A 14,839-nucleotide genomic window follows, 5' to 3' on the forward strand; every position below is an offset into this window, starting at 1 on the left:
TTCCCCACAGTTAAGCTCGTACCCTAGACTCCGAGAAGAGACGGAGAGGATCGTCACTACTTACGTCAGAGAGAGAGAAGGGAAGACCAAGGACCAGGTAGGAAACCAAACATAAGATTTGCTTGGGTTTTATTTTGTGCGCTTTCTCAATGTGGCAAATTGTGCTTTTTTCAGGTTCTTTTGCTGATTGACACTGAGCTGTCATACATCAACACCAACCACGAGGACTTCATTGGATTTGCAAAGTATGTGTTGCATTCAGTGCAGTCATTTTTTTTTTTTTTTGGCTTTTGTTTTGTTTCTTACCAGGAGGCTTGCGCCCTAACCATAGTGCAGTGCAAGTCTGGCCCACAGCGCAGTTTAGGAATGGGTCATATGGTCAACATTTACATCACATGATAATTAGGGTAATTTGTCTCAAGCCACATATATAATAGCAAAATAAAATATAATAGGTGTCTTAATCTAAACTCAATCTTGCTAAGCTACAAAGAATTATTAGGCAAATTTAGGCAAAAAAATAGCTAATTTAATTAATGTTAATTTTAAAACAGTAGCCTGTTTGTATGTAGCCTTCACATGGGTCAGATAGCGAAAACTTCAGTGTGAAGTCAATTTCATTATTATAAATGAAACCAAATTCATTATCGATGTAAAATAAATCAAACTTAATAATGTAATAGGAAATATTTGATTATGTTACTAATTGTTGTTTAAAATATTGTTCAACTTTTTAAACCACTAACAGAGTTGACAATAGCAAAGTTGACATTAGGGCTGCACGATATTGGAAAAAATTGACATTGCGATACTTTTTTCCCTGCGATCTATATTACGATATATATATATATATATATATATATCTGTCTGAAAATGACAGTAATTTAAACGTACCATAAAACTTCTATAAGTGCATACAATTCGACACAACTACACAAGCATCATTTTAACCTTTATAACCAAACGTTAACGTTACTCTGTCAACAATCTATTGTCTTAATTACCACGCTAACAGAGCTATGTAAACAGAGAACAACAGATTGCAGATGTCAATAATGCAGCGGATTATATTGATATACCGATCAAACTCCGCTTTAAGTACGCTACAAGTTTATAAACTGCCTCTGCAACCCAGTTCAGATACAAAAATCTATTTAACAAAAAAAGTAATGCAGTAAAGTATTTTTTTTTTGGTCTGCCGAGCCTTCTCTGTTGCTGTGAGGAGCAACAGCCTGCGTCAGTCACCTTTAACCCCGGCCCCACCCTGCCCCGTTGTGTTAGCAGCTAAATCGAATCCAAAGCATTGGAGTGGTACAAATTGTACAAAAGCATTATTTTCGCTATTTAAAGACATAACAATATATATATATATATATATATATATATATATATATATATATATATATATATATATATATATATATATATATATATATATATATATATATATATGTTTTTTTTTATCTGTACTTTGTGTAGCAGTAAAGACATTAATTCAAATCCAAATTCATCTGCCTCTGCACTATTATTAATGCATTGGACTTAACTTAAGTGCACTAAATTAATTTGTGCATGTCTTAGATCTCTCAAACTAAGGTGTACAACTAAAGACTGATAGCATGGCAAATGTCTGCATGCTCAGTTACTGTAGAACCCTCAACAAGAAGGCAAAGGTAGCCTACAGCATCGAGCTTGTGTTAGCCTGCTCGCCCGGCGTGTCGCATGTTGTGAGTGTTGTCAGGCCACCTATGTTAATAGTTCTCATGCCGTCACTTTCAGTCTGGATCTCAGACGGTTGGATGACGGTACCATACCAGGGTACAGCAACAACAGGTGTGCAAGCCACATTTAGTTAATTGATAATCGGACCATTCATCTCTTCCTACCAACTCCTGCTTTAGTTGCAGGATTGTTCCGACCCAGAGCAACAAGGAGGTTTATGCAGTCATCATTTTGCTAATGTGGAATACAAACAATACCATCATCAACATGCAATCAGTGTGTAATCAGTGCTTTCTGTATGTTTCCGCCACCTGCAGTGCACAGCAAAGGAATATCGTCAACAAGAAGAGGGCCATTCCCAACCAGGTACACTTTTTTTTCTGTTTCCACATGCTTCCGAGTCCCCGCCGATATCATCACATGCCTTGTTCCACAACTGTTGCCCCCTTTCACCTTTTGTAAACACAAATGGGCCTGACAATGAACCCTGAGGAACTCCTACCATAACTCCCTTATTTATTTTACCTTCTTTAGTAAAAAAATTAACCGTATGTTCCCCAAGATCTCTATCACTTATACTTGTTATTAGCTACACACATTTACAGTGTCCTTACCAGGTGTGACTGGCTTTACACAACAAGTCAAGAGGACATTATTCATGGTTCCCATGCTACTTGAAAGTACTTGGAAATACTTGTATTTAATGCCTAGACAGTACTTAAAAACAAACATGGGTCCTTGAAAGTGCTAGAATATAAAGTATATGGTGTCATTTCAATAATACTTGGCTGCTTTCAAAAATTGAAAAATAAAACAAAAATGTGTTAATTTTTTTTTTAAACTATGACAAATAATATACATTTGGTCAATATTTTAGAAAGCACATTTGATTTTTGCCAGTATTGGATCCACTCCACTTATATATATAGATAGATAGAGAGAGAGAGAACAGGCGTGCAAAAAATACACACAGCCCTGTTTACACTAAAATTTCTTAGTTTTAAAATGTAATTTTAGAACAAAAACGTCCACACTGGTGTTTCACCTAGCATTTCTGAAAAGTCCTGCTTTCACACTATGCGTCTGAAAATGTACATCATGTGACCACACACATATACAAACACACACACTCTGTCATGCACTGCAGTGTATGTGCACATCTAAGCTCCAGCAGTCAGCGGGTGCTTTGAGCTCAAAACTCCAGAGAGCAGTGCACCTCGGACAGTTTATCAAGGATGTACCACTGAATCGCATTTCGCTATAGTTGTTAAGCATGATATTTAATTAATCTTGTCTCTATCTAACGCCTCTTAAGTCTTTTGAATCTATCAGATGACATGTCACAGCATCAGTACACTGCTTCAGTCATTTGCTTTCATGCTTGTACTTCGTAATTTAAGTGAAAACCTCAGATACTGTTGGATGGCTCCTGTTGGTTGTGCACCTTTTCACCAACCAATTTTGTCGATGCCATTATTACAGCACAGATCAATCTGCCTATTCATGCCAGAGTCTTGTGTAAAAAGTAATTGACGGGTGGTAATTTGTGTGTTACGTATCTTTATTTATTTATAATTTGGTTACGGGTAAAATGAAGATCATACCGGTCAGGCAGTTAAAACGATAGGCTACAATTAATTCATTATGGATTAATTAATTATTAATAAATATGTACACTGCCAAATTGGTCGACATCATTCAGCCCTAATTAATATATATTTAAAAATTTTTTTACAACAAACAAGCACATGTTTTAATACATTCATAACCGCGTTCGTGTTTTGCCTTCATGCTTTAAAAAATAATAATAATGCTAAAATAAAAACTGCTAAATTTCGCTCCTGTACAGCAGTCCGACAACATTCTGGCACTGGATGACACTCGAATACCCTGTCAGTAATGTCCAGTGGCTGGGAATGACCTTTTTACAGTGTCTGCTATCATGTTATTGTTGTTTTTGGTGTGTTTACGTAGATGAATATGGCCACTGTGTAAATAGACAGTACAGATACGATCTTATTGCCACATTATATCATTATGATAATTTGATATATGCCTTAAGTGATTTCCAGAAGATAAATAACAAAAAATAACCCAACTGGAATAACTACTGCAGTCCCGATCATCTGATCTCATATGAAGCAAGCGATTGCGAAAACATATGATGACTTGTGCAGGTGTTGAAGTGGTTTCCTAATTCTTAGGGGTAAATTTTGAAGCCCTTCCCCTTCACACTCTGCTTAAAGGGCCAAGGGGAAGGGTTAGGTGTACAAAATTGGAGAGTTGGGATTGGGCCTTATTGTAAATATTAAGTGTAAGAGAAATGTTAAGACTTTCACATTGCTATAAAGTATCTGCCGCGCTGTGAATTACAAATGTGCTTGGTTTTAATTATTAGTCATTTAAAAAGTCCTTGAATTTGGTGTCCATGAAAAAGTGGGGCCCTGATTGATGCATGAGCTGGTTTAAATTCCAACTTCTAATTCAAAAATCTTTAATATTTGTTTGTTTTCCCCCTATAAATTGCTCACAGTCTAAACGAGTAACCCATTTAGAAAAAAGAAAATGCTTATAAAATGTCCCATGGAAACCAAAGTCTCTTTGTCTTCTGGGTCTGAACTGATGTCATGTCAGAACAGCTCTATCGTTCATCAAATTGGGTTGTGGTTGTTATGCATCACGGGACAATTTAAAAAGCGTGTCTCATCCTCACACCTGATAATGGCACTGTGTATGTATTTATGTGTATGGTTTTGTAAAAATTAACACCAAAACCATTGAAGAACATGATCGGGCTTTTATCATGTATCAAAGTTTCAGTGGAAATGACATAAGCAGCTTGAAAGTACACTGTGCTATTTGGCAGGGACATTCCCTTTCATTTCCTCCCTGCTTTTGAGAAACTGTGCTTTCACTAGCATCACAGCAGCACTAGTCGCTAGTAACACTGACGCATGACAAATGAATAATCAATGCATTGTCTTGTTTTTTCCAGTCTTGCCCTAATGCAATGCAAACTTCCTCTTTATATTTGAAGTGTAATCCAGAATGTGCATGGATCCAGCCATGACAATGACAACCTATTATATAATTCTGATTTGTGGTACTGTCAATCTAATTGCATGTAACTTTGTTCTGTTGCTCTCTCTCTCCCTCTCTCTTTCTCTCTCTCTCTCTCTCTCTCTCTGTATGTCTGCCTCCAACCTTTTACTCATTTCTTTTTTAACTCATTCCATCACTTCTATATTCCCAATCTTTTTATATCAATTTCTCTCTAACGCGTGCTGTCCTGGTTTTCCCGCTTTTGCTTGTTTACTGTGTCTCCGTCTCATTTCTTCTACTCAAAACTCGCCCCCACCCCCTTCCCCCTCCCTCTTACTTATCACTACAGGGTGAAATCCTGGTAAGTACCATAAACTTACAAGCCACACCCAGTTAAAGGTCACCAGTGCTTATCCAGACAGGAGAACTGAGGCCGTAGCAGGTTCATCATTTTTTTATTGAAGCAGTGTGGACGGCATACCTCTGTGTAAACTTGATATTGGCAAGGATTATAAAGCTGATGGTTGTTCTTTCACCCTGCAGCTAGGTGGCCTGAGAGAAGGTGAAGCTGAGAAGGTATAGTCTGGTGGAATAACAAAAACAAAAAAGATATAGTGAAACCGGGAGTCAATTAAAATCATGGCTAGTTCAGTTATACACTGAAAAAACTTTAAGTTGTTGCACCTTGATTAACTTAGTTTTTTTTTCCCCTATTCATCAGAGTTTTGAGTTGTAAATAAAGTTTATAAAACTAATTAATTTAGGTACAGCAACTTGACAATTTATATTTATTTATTTGTTTTTGTTTGTTTGTTTGTTTTATTTATTTATTTATTTATTTATTTATTTATTATTTTTATATTTTTATTACTTTGTTTTATTTATTTAGTATTATTATTATTTATATTTTTGTTTATTATATTGTTATTATTTAGTAATATTTATTTAAAATTGTATTTATTTTGTTTTATTATTTATTTATTTATGATTTTGTTTTATTTATTTATTGTTATTATTTAGTTTTTATTTATTATTTTGTTTATTTATTTTTGTAATTTGTATTCATTTGTTTGTTGTTTTGTTTTATTTATTTGTTCAATATTTTGTTTTATATATTTATAATTTCATTTATTTTATTAATATTTTTATTAATTATTACATTTATTTATTATTTAGTTTTTTTATTATTTATTTTGTTTTATTTATTTATTTTGTGTTATATTTTTAAGTTGTTCTCATTTTAAATATGTTTACATTTTTTCAGTGTTGTAACTGACCTTAAATCCACCATAGTGTGCTCACTGTAATTGGTGGCATCACCTAACAATCTGTAATTATTGTAATTAAAGAAAGAACATATTACTAACCGTTTTTAAATAATTCACAGTGCACCTTATTTGTTTCACATATCACTGTATTTTTTCATGCATGCATTTTTTGTAATGAGTAAACTGTATGTTGAGTGAAATGGAGGCCTCGGTTGTCCTGTTGTGGATGTCCTGGCGGTCCTGACTGGGTGAGCAGAGTTTGCCTTGTGGAGAATCAGCCTCTACATCAACTTGGGGATATGGTGGGTGGGCAGGGCCAAGGAAACATCTAATCAAACCAAGGAACTGAACTCAAACCCAAAATAACCTGTGGTGTGTGTTTGGGTATTCTTTGTGGTGTGCATTTTCTAATTTGATTATTTTTTTCTAAGAAGAGCTAATCAAAATGATTTAACACACTCAAATATAATGGTATTCTTTGTACTAACAATTCATCTAAAGTAGGACTGGGCTATATATTCATAAAAAAAAAAAAAAAAAAAATATATATATATATATATATATATATATATATATATATATATATATATATATATATATATATATATATATATATATATATATATATATATATATATATATAATTACAATAAATAAACAATATTCAGTATTATTATGTTTAAAAGAGGAAGGAAATTTTTACACTTTGTGTGATAATATTTTTTCTTCTGGAGAAAGTCTTATCTGTTTTATTTTGGTTAGAATAAAAGCAGTATTTTTTAAACACCATTTTAAGGACAAAATTATTAACCCCTCTAAGCTATATATTTTTTCGATAGTCTACAGAACAAACCATCATTATACAATAACTTGCCTAATTACCCTAAACTGTCAAGTTAACTTAATTACCCAGTTAAGCTTTTAAATGTCACTAAGCTGTTTAGAAATGTGTTGAAGAAATCTCTCCGTTAAACATAAATTGGGGACAAAAAAATAAACTGGGACTAATAATTCACTATATCTATGTCTGTGTGTGTATGTATGTATGTGCATGTATATATATATATATAATATATATATATATATGTATATATATGAACTTATCTAAACTTTTTATATAGTTATATATAATTGACATTAATTATTAAGTTAAATTTGATTAAAAATATCTTGATAAAAAATTTATGTAACCTAGTGTTTTAAAGAATAGTTATAAAAAACATTTAAAATTAATTAATTGGCATCAGCACCGAAATCCCTAAATTGCTTTTTGATTAATTACCTATGTAAGCAGTTAATTGAAATCTTTTTTCAAATGTGTATATATGAGCAATAACACACTCATAGCAGTGCAATATGGTTGTATATCGACATTGGTGGGAGGCTTGCGTTGGCACGAGGCCGCAGGCCGAGTGCCTTAGTGCCCCTATCAAAGCCGATAAACAGCCATATTGCACTGCTACGAGTGTGATATTGCGTTAATACAACAATTTGACGCCACAATTGTGTATATAAAAACAAAATTAAACATGAAGAGTCTCAAAAACCCTTTTGTATGAGGACCTACTTTCTTCCGCATTGGATTCAAATCATAAGCTGAAAGTTAAACAGCTGAGCAAGCATCATTTAAACTTTAGATCTGTACTGTCTGCTTTTTGCTGGCTGTATGTGGGCGGAGTAATACACAAAGGGTAAAGAGGCTGATATTACTTAATTATATCACAGCTATCAGCCAATCAGATTCGAGAACCAGAATCTGTATCCAAGTTTGATGAATCATTAAATTCAATTATTTTAAAGAACCACTAAATGATAGGGACAGTTAAACTCAAAAACATGACTTTGTTTCCAAATAAAAAGTCATATTAATCATTTTGTCACATTTGTGTGCCTCTTGTAAAATTAAAGTGTGTAATCAATATATTGTCCAGCCCTACTCCAACATTTGGTTAGTATTATTCTTTCCTCCTTGTTGTTCCGGTAGTGGCCAGAATGTGGCAGTAGTGGGTTCCTTTTCCTAATCAATTGACTTTTAATTTACCAAATTACCCGCTCAACCTTAGAGAAATCCTTTCTGGGGCAAAGTTAACTGTGGGATTTCTGTCAGTGTGTAATTAACAGTCGCCTCTCACAGGTAATCATCTAATCATCTCATCCTTAATTCAAAATCATTCCTTCTATCAACAGATTTCCACCGTTGATCATATTTTACACACTCGCTGATTATGACACATTTCAAATGAGCAAAATATTAGGATTAATTAGTGCAGACAGCAGTCAGAAATGTGTGAAGTGGAATGAGAGATCCAAACGCTAACAGAAAACAGGGTCACGTTCTCGTTTTCTTTCGGCTGAGGGCGGCATAAAGGAAATTGGATCCATGTTGGAGAACACAGAGCTCGAGCCAGACTCTGACCGCAGATATTTGCTGGGTTTCTGTCTAATGAAAAGATGTTTCCACAGCGTTTTTGCGGCCGTTTGTTCGGGTCTTCAGTGCAGGTCTTAGCACGAGATGTCTGAGCAGTTCTTTCTTTTCCTTTCTCTGGGGTTTAAGAAGTTTAAAGGCATTTTCCCACCAAGGCAAACAATCTATGTAGTCTATAACATTATAGTTTTATTTATTTATTTATTTTTTTCCTGTCGGCACTTTTTTAACTCTAACCCTCTCACTTCTCTTAGTTTCACTCCGGCTTTTAGTGACAAGAAAACACAGAAAGGGAGAGAAGGGATTGTTTACAGTAAAAAAAGTTACAGATGCACTGTGGAGTTACAATGTAAACTTGTTAAAGGGATAGTTCCCCCAAAATTTAATCACACTTGTTTCATCTTTTTTTTCTTCTGTTGAACACAAAAGAAGATAATTTGAAGAATGTTGGAAACCTAACCAATGACTTTCATGTTATTTGTTTTTCTTGATATGGTGCTTTTTGTTTTTCTTGATAATGCTCACAAGGTTTCAGCTTTTAGTGTTTAACAAAAGAAATGGGTGAAGCTTTGGAACATAAACAGGGAGTACATTTTCATTTTTGTGTGAACTATCCTTATAAGAATGTAAGAAAAGATTAATTGTTTTGTAATGTTTGTGTTTCCACGACCCTTAACATCCACATACCCTTAAAGCACAGGTCATATGGTATTAATGGTTATTTTTGTCAGAATATGCATCTTTAAATCATTTTGTAAGTGAATTGATACAGTTTTACAGTATTCTTCATCCCAAACAATTTTTAAATTAGCTAATTATTTATTCACCCACCTGTGTTTTAAATCCTTTACACTTTTTTTTTTTTGGTCTGTTGAACACACAAACATAATAAAATATAATTGCATATAACACAGTAAAACAAGATATTTTGAAGGATGCAGGCATCTTGTACTTCTATAGTACAAGTTGGCTTGATCTCTGGGTCTAGCAGGAGCACTTTTAGTTTAGCTTAGCCATAATCATTGAATAGGAATAGGCCAGAGGTGGCCAAACTATGACCCACTGAACACTTTCATCCGGCCCGCGAGGAAGTTTTTAAAATGCTGCTTTTGAGTAACGGTTTGGTTCAGAATTGTAAATTAATGATGCAATACAAGTGAATGCCATGTGATGGCAGTATTGCATGTGGTATAGTTAGCGCAACCAGTGGAATTAGAACACACTCTCGAATATTAAAATGCACTCAACCATTAATGACTGAAAATGAGTCATTGATAAGAAAAATTGACTCTGAATGTCATGTGTTTAAGGAAGAATAGACAACAAATGACTTCTTCACCAATATCAGACAGAAAGCGGTAGGTCTTTAATGCCAAGAAAGTATTGCTGTTTTTAAAGACTTCAACCTAAGGGGCTGATCTCACCGAACATGCTTTATGCGTTAAGAGGCGCTTCTTTAGAATGGTTTACCAACAGCCACAAGGGTTTTGCGCACTGCTTATGCGCCCTGTGCGCCTCGCATTTTAACCATTGCCCCATGACAAACTAATTCAATAGCTCTGCTACAGCCATGGTATGGCAGCAAATCCCTTGTTTAAATTGCTGAATTGACTGTACAGTTTCAAGCTACATCTGCCTAGAAAATAGCAATTTGTAAATCAAAAATATCAACCTTTTTTATTTATTTATTTATTTTTTTAAATACTGAGCGAGATGTTAATGGTCCAATTTGAATCAATAATTTATGCTAAACTAAGCTAATAGTGCTCCCACCAGATCTAAGGTTCGACTGAATGGATTAAAACATGGTAAGACTTTTAACTGTTTAACTCTAGGAGACTTGAAAAGTTAGCCTATTTCCAAAAATATTTTTATTAATGAATTAAAATAATGATAATAATAATGATAATAATAATTCAGTGTTTCTTTAAGGCAATTCATATTTTTCTTTTTGGAGACATCATTTTTATTCATCATACACTTTTTTGATTGCCAATTATAGCTGTTACAAACTGTAAATAATATATTTTATGAAAGCCAATATGACCTGCTCTTTAACCCTCAAGAAATAACATTGAAATTCTACTGAAAGCCCTTCTTCTTTAGACCCATTTTTATTATTATTTTTTTTTTCTTCTGACTAATAGTTTTAGCTTTCCTTCTTCAGGTTCTACATATTTTCTTGGCAAATATCCTTTACAACCCACTTACCTGTGTCTTCTCTCACATTCATTAGGTTTTCACACTCGAGTGTTTGTCTTTCTGTGTTTAACACCACTAACGCCGCTCTATTGCGTTTATTAGCATGCCGACTATAGCTTTTACTCACCAGTTTGACCCTAACATACCAACTCTCACCCCTGATCATATGGCTGGTCAGTGGGGTCTGGATAACATCTGCTGAATCTTTGGTCTGCACTTTGGTAAAACTCTTGTAGAGGACCAAAAAAAAAAGAAAAAAGAAAAAAAAAAAGACTAACACAACAAAATTGTTCCTTTGTTCTTTTATTGCTGCTCTATTTCAAGTCTTCCAGACACTCCCCAGTGGTTTTTGTTCGTGTTTATTCAGTGTTTCTAGAGCGTTTATTTGTGACTAAGCTTTAATTGCTGCCTTATGTTCTGACAAGAATAGTAGAGTGTATTCCAGTGGTTCCCAACTGGTTATCCGCAATCTAAACTTAAAAGGTTTGCTTAAAAAGCAAGACAAATGCAAAGCTAACAGCGAGGAATGATATAATGTTGGAATGTATTGACTTTTAAAAGAAGCAACTTTTGTGTGCTTCAAAATAATGTGAATAAATTATAAAAATAGCAACCAAACATTATTTTGTTTTAATGTAAAAGGTAATTAAAACGTAAGAAATATATTTTTTTTTAAATAATGCATATCTTTCTACTTCATATTTCATGTTCATTTTGACATGTTACCCATTATTTATAAAAAATTTCAAAATGGTTTCGTAAATGTTTTTTTTTTTTGTGTGTGTTTTTGCTAGTACTAATATAACATTTTGTAGATGGATAGATGGATAGATAAATCGCTAGATTTATGGATGGATCCACTGCTAGATAGATTAATGGATGTATTGATTTATTGATTGCTAGATAGATTGGATGGGTGGATGGATGGGTGGATGGATGGATGGATGGATGGATGGATGGATGGATGGATGGATGGATGGATGGATGGATGGATGGATGGATGGATGGATGGATGGACAGGTTACTAAATAGATAGATTGCTAGAACAGTGGATTGATGGATGGATTGCTAGATAGATAGATTGCTAGATTGATTGATATATTACTAGATGGATGGATGGATTAATAAATGGATTTCTAGATTATCAGATAGATGGGTGGATGGATTGATTGCTTGATGGATGGATGGATAGATGGATGGATTGCTATAAAGATTGCTAGGTTGATTGATGGATGGATGTATGTATGGATTGTTTGATAGATTGATTGATGGATGGATGGATAGATGGATGGATTGCTAGATAGATGGATGGATAGATTACTAAATAGATTGCTAGATTAATGGAGTGATTGCTAGATAGATTAATGGGTGGATAAATGGATTGCTGGATGGATGGATGGATGGATGGATGGGTTGCTAGATTGGTTGATGGATGGATTGCTAGATAGGTAGATTGCTAAATTGATTGATATTTTGCTAGAGATAGATCGATTGATAGATATATGGGTGGATGGAAGGATAGGTGGATTGATTGCTAGATGGATGGACAGATTACTACATAGATAGATAGATTGATTGATAGATTGATCGCTGGATGGATGGATGGATGGATGGATGGATGGATGGATGAGTGGCCGGGTGGTTGGGTTTATGGGTGGGTATGTGTATCGATAGATGAATTGTTGAAATGAACATGAAATGAACAATCAATATATAAATTAAGTAAAAAATATATCAAATTAAATAAATATATGAATTAAAAATATAATTCTATCTACAATAGTATGTCAATCCTAAAATGTAGACAGTATCTAGTCATTTCAATATCAGTTTTATTTTTATGATTGTCATTTAAGTGCACAGGATTTTTTATTTTGTATTTTAGGGCAAAATTGGCATTTAGACATTTTTCTAATGGACTTAATTGTGCTTCATACATTAAACAAACCATTGCCAAACAGCCCAAAAATCAAAACAATCATAAATGTCATTAATTTTACCGCAAAGACCAGCTGAGAGCCACTGCTTTACTTAAAAAACCCCCAGCTCCATAGTTATCCACATTAGCTATTCTAAAAATGACTCCAGCAGTGTTTTACCAGAGTATTGCCAAGTATTACCCACCAGGTAAGTGCACTCAACAGGCCCTGTAGAATAGTTCAGCATAGGGCACAAATCTACAGAGCTATGACTGTATGGGTCTCACAAATGTTTCCCACTCCTGTGGCTTGTCCTGCACCCTTTCCCCCCTCCGTCCCACAGGTGATCCGTAAAGGCTGGTTAACCCTGAACATCAGCATCATGAAAGGAGGTTCAAAGGAGTACTGGTTCGTCCTGACTGCCGAATCGCTGTCCTGGTACAAAGACGAGGAGGTGAGCTTCATCTGTTTCTCATTTCTCTCCCTCAGTCCCTTCCCCCCTCTCTTTCTCTCCAGCTCAAAAGTAGCGTCGCTCAAGCTGGACTCCATCTCCATGTGTGCTGGAAGTTAGCGCAGAGTGTAGAGAGCTCCTGCGGCTCGACTGGTGGAACTTCAGATTCGTTCTGAACAGAAACGTTAATGTCAGCACGCTGAAAAAGATGCAAGCTTGAACGTGTGCAGTGTTTTGTTTTTGGATTTCATATAACAAATATTTTATGTAATGATTAGTTTTGAAAATATCATTTTAGTTTTTTAATATTCCGTTAACATTTTTACATGTGTTTCTTCATTTTTGTCAAACGTCCACCCTAAATGAAAAAAGCTTGTACTTTGAGTATATATTTAAAAACGTAAAGAAATTGAGTGCTTTTCATGTGGCCAATAACTATTAATTCATTTATTTTACAGATAAATATAACTATATATTTGGATTATATTGGAATACGGCATTTTCGTCATATCGATCAGCCCTAATGTCAAATGTATTATCAATATCGGGAAGAAAAAAAACTGATGTAAACTGACAAATAATAAATAACTAAAATGACAATTATAGTCTTCATCGTATAAATAATTAAAGCTTTGTAAAAGCTTTAAACATTATAACATCTTATACAGGGTCTTAAAGGTTTTAAAATGATTTAAAATCCTAAAACTAAAGTCTTACAATTAACAAAATATTAAACAGGTCTTAAACAGGATCTTAAACAGGCCCTAATATCCGTGAAAAGCAACTCGTTCAGGCCAAAGTCATCACAAGCAATCTATCTCAGTAGAATTTTCAATAAATAGTTTAATTTTAACACTTTATAGTTTAATTATCTTCCATACAACATTCATTTAAAAGTTCTTCATTTATTTATGGTGAGGGAACTCACCTGCAGAGATATTTTGTTGTGCAGATATTTAGCTTTTTTAATGATACAATATTTAAAATATGTGGCTAAGAAATAAGCAAATTAGAATTTCTTTGAGGATAGTAAAAATATTGTCCTTTTTCATCAGAAAATCTAATCCTTCTAGTGTTTACTGCTTTATAAGTCTTAAATTTCATTTATAATGCTCTTGAAAAGTCTTGAAAATTTCACTTTAAAAAACTTGCAGAAACCCTGGTTCATCTTCAGAACACAAATGAAAATATTTTCTGATGAAATCAGAGAGCTCCCTCATCCTCCATATACAGAGGTGGTCCTGAGACGCAAGTCATGATTTTGCCAAGTACGAAGCGATTCTGAGTAACATCTATGTTGATCCTATACCATCATTTTGTTGTAAATTCCCCATCCCTAAACCCAACCATAACTGTAAACGAGGAACATCAGAGGGGAATAACAGTTAGAAAACAACGATATAGAAGTGCATAAACCTAAGCGTAAGCCAAAACTTAACATAAACGGTAAACGTGTCCCTTAATTCTGATTGGATAGATGTTAATAGTTTTTATAGATGTTGATCATGTCCTACTTGGTTAAATCAAGTTAGGGTCCGTAGACACAAAGTCATTTTTTTTTTCAAATCAGAAAAAAACTTTAGAATATCTTGTGTCTGGATGCTTTAAACTGCATTAAAGGCCTTATAAACGCATGCTAACTCTGTTATGGTTAAATGTTACTGATTACATATATATTTTATGTAATGATTAATTTTGAAAATGTAATTTTAGTTTTGGATTTTTTTTTATATTTCTACATGTATCTCTACATTCTTAGTCAAACTTCTACCCTAAAGTTTTTGAAAAAAGTGAGAAAAAAATCGTACTT

The 14,839-nt window shown here is 33.9% G+C and overlaps 1 protein-coding gene across 35 annotated transcripts in view; it reads left to right on the top strand.

The window, feature by feature from the left end:
- The window catches only part of dnm2a (dynamin 2a), a 90,891-nt gene that overhangs the window by 49,375 nt on the left and 26,677 nt on the right, over positions 1 to 14,839 (top strand). For 13 of the 35 annotated variants that reach the window (XR_012399858.1, XR_012399837.1, XM_073941968.1 and 10 more), the window contains 4 exon segments: positions 11 to 97; positions 175 to 245; positions 2,040 to 2,088; positions 12,922 to 13,032. Coding sequence is in view for 28 of the 35 variants with exons in the window: in XM_073941968.1 (XP_073798069.1) it covers positions 11 to 97; positions 175 to 245; positions 2,040 to 2,088; positions 12,922 to 13,032 (318 nt within the window). In the remaining 7 variants the exon portion in view is untranslated. 35 annotated transcript variants of the gene reach the window in all.

Source organism: Danio rerio, chromosome 3, assembly GCF_049306965.1.
Source record: "Danio rerio strain Tuebingen ecotype United States chromosome 3, GRCz12tu, whole genome shotgun sequence".
In the NCBI taxonomy this organism is placed as follows: Eukaryota; Metazoa; Chordata; class Actinopteri; order Cypriniformes; family Danionidae; genus Danio; species Danio rerio.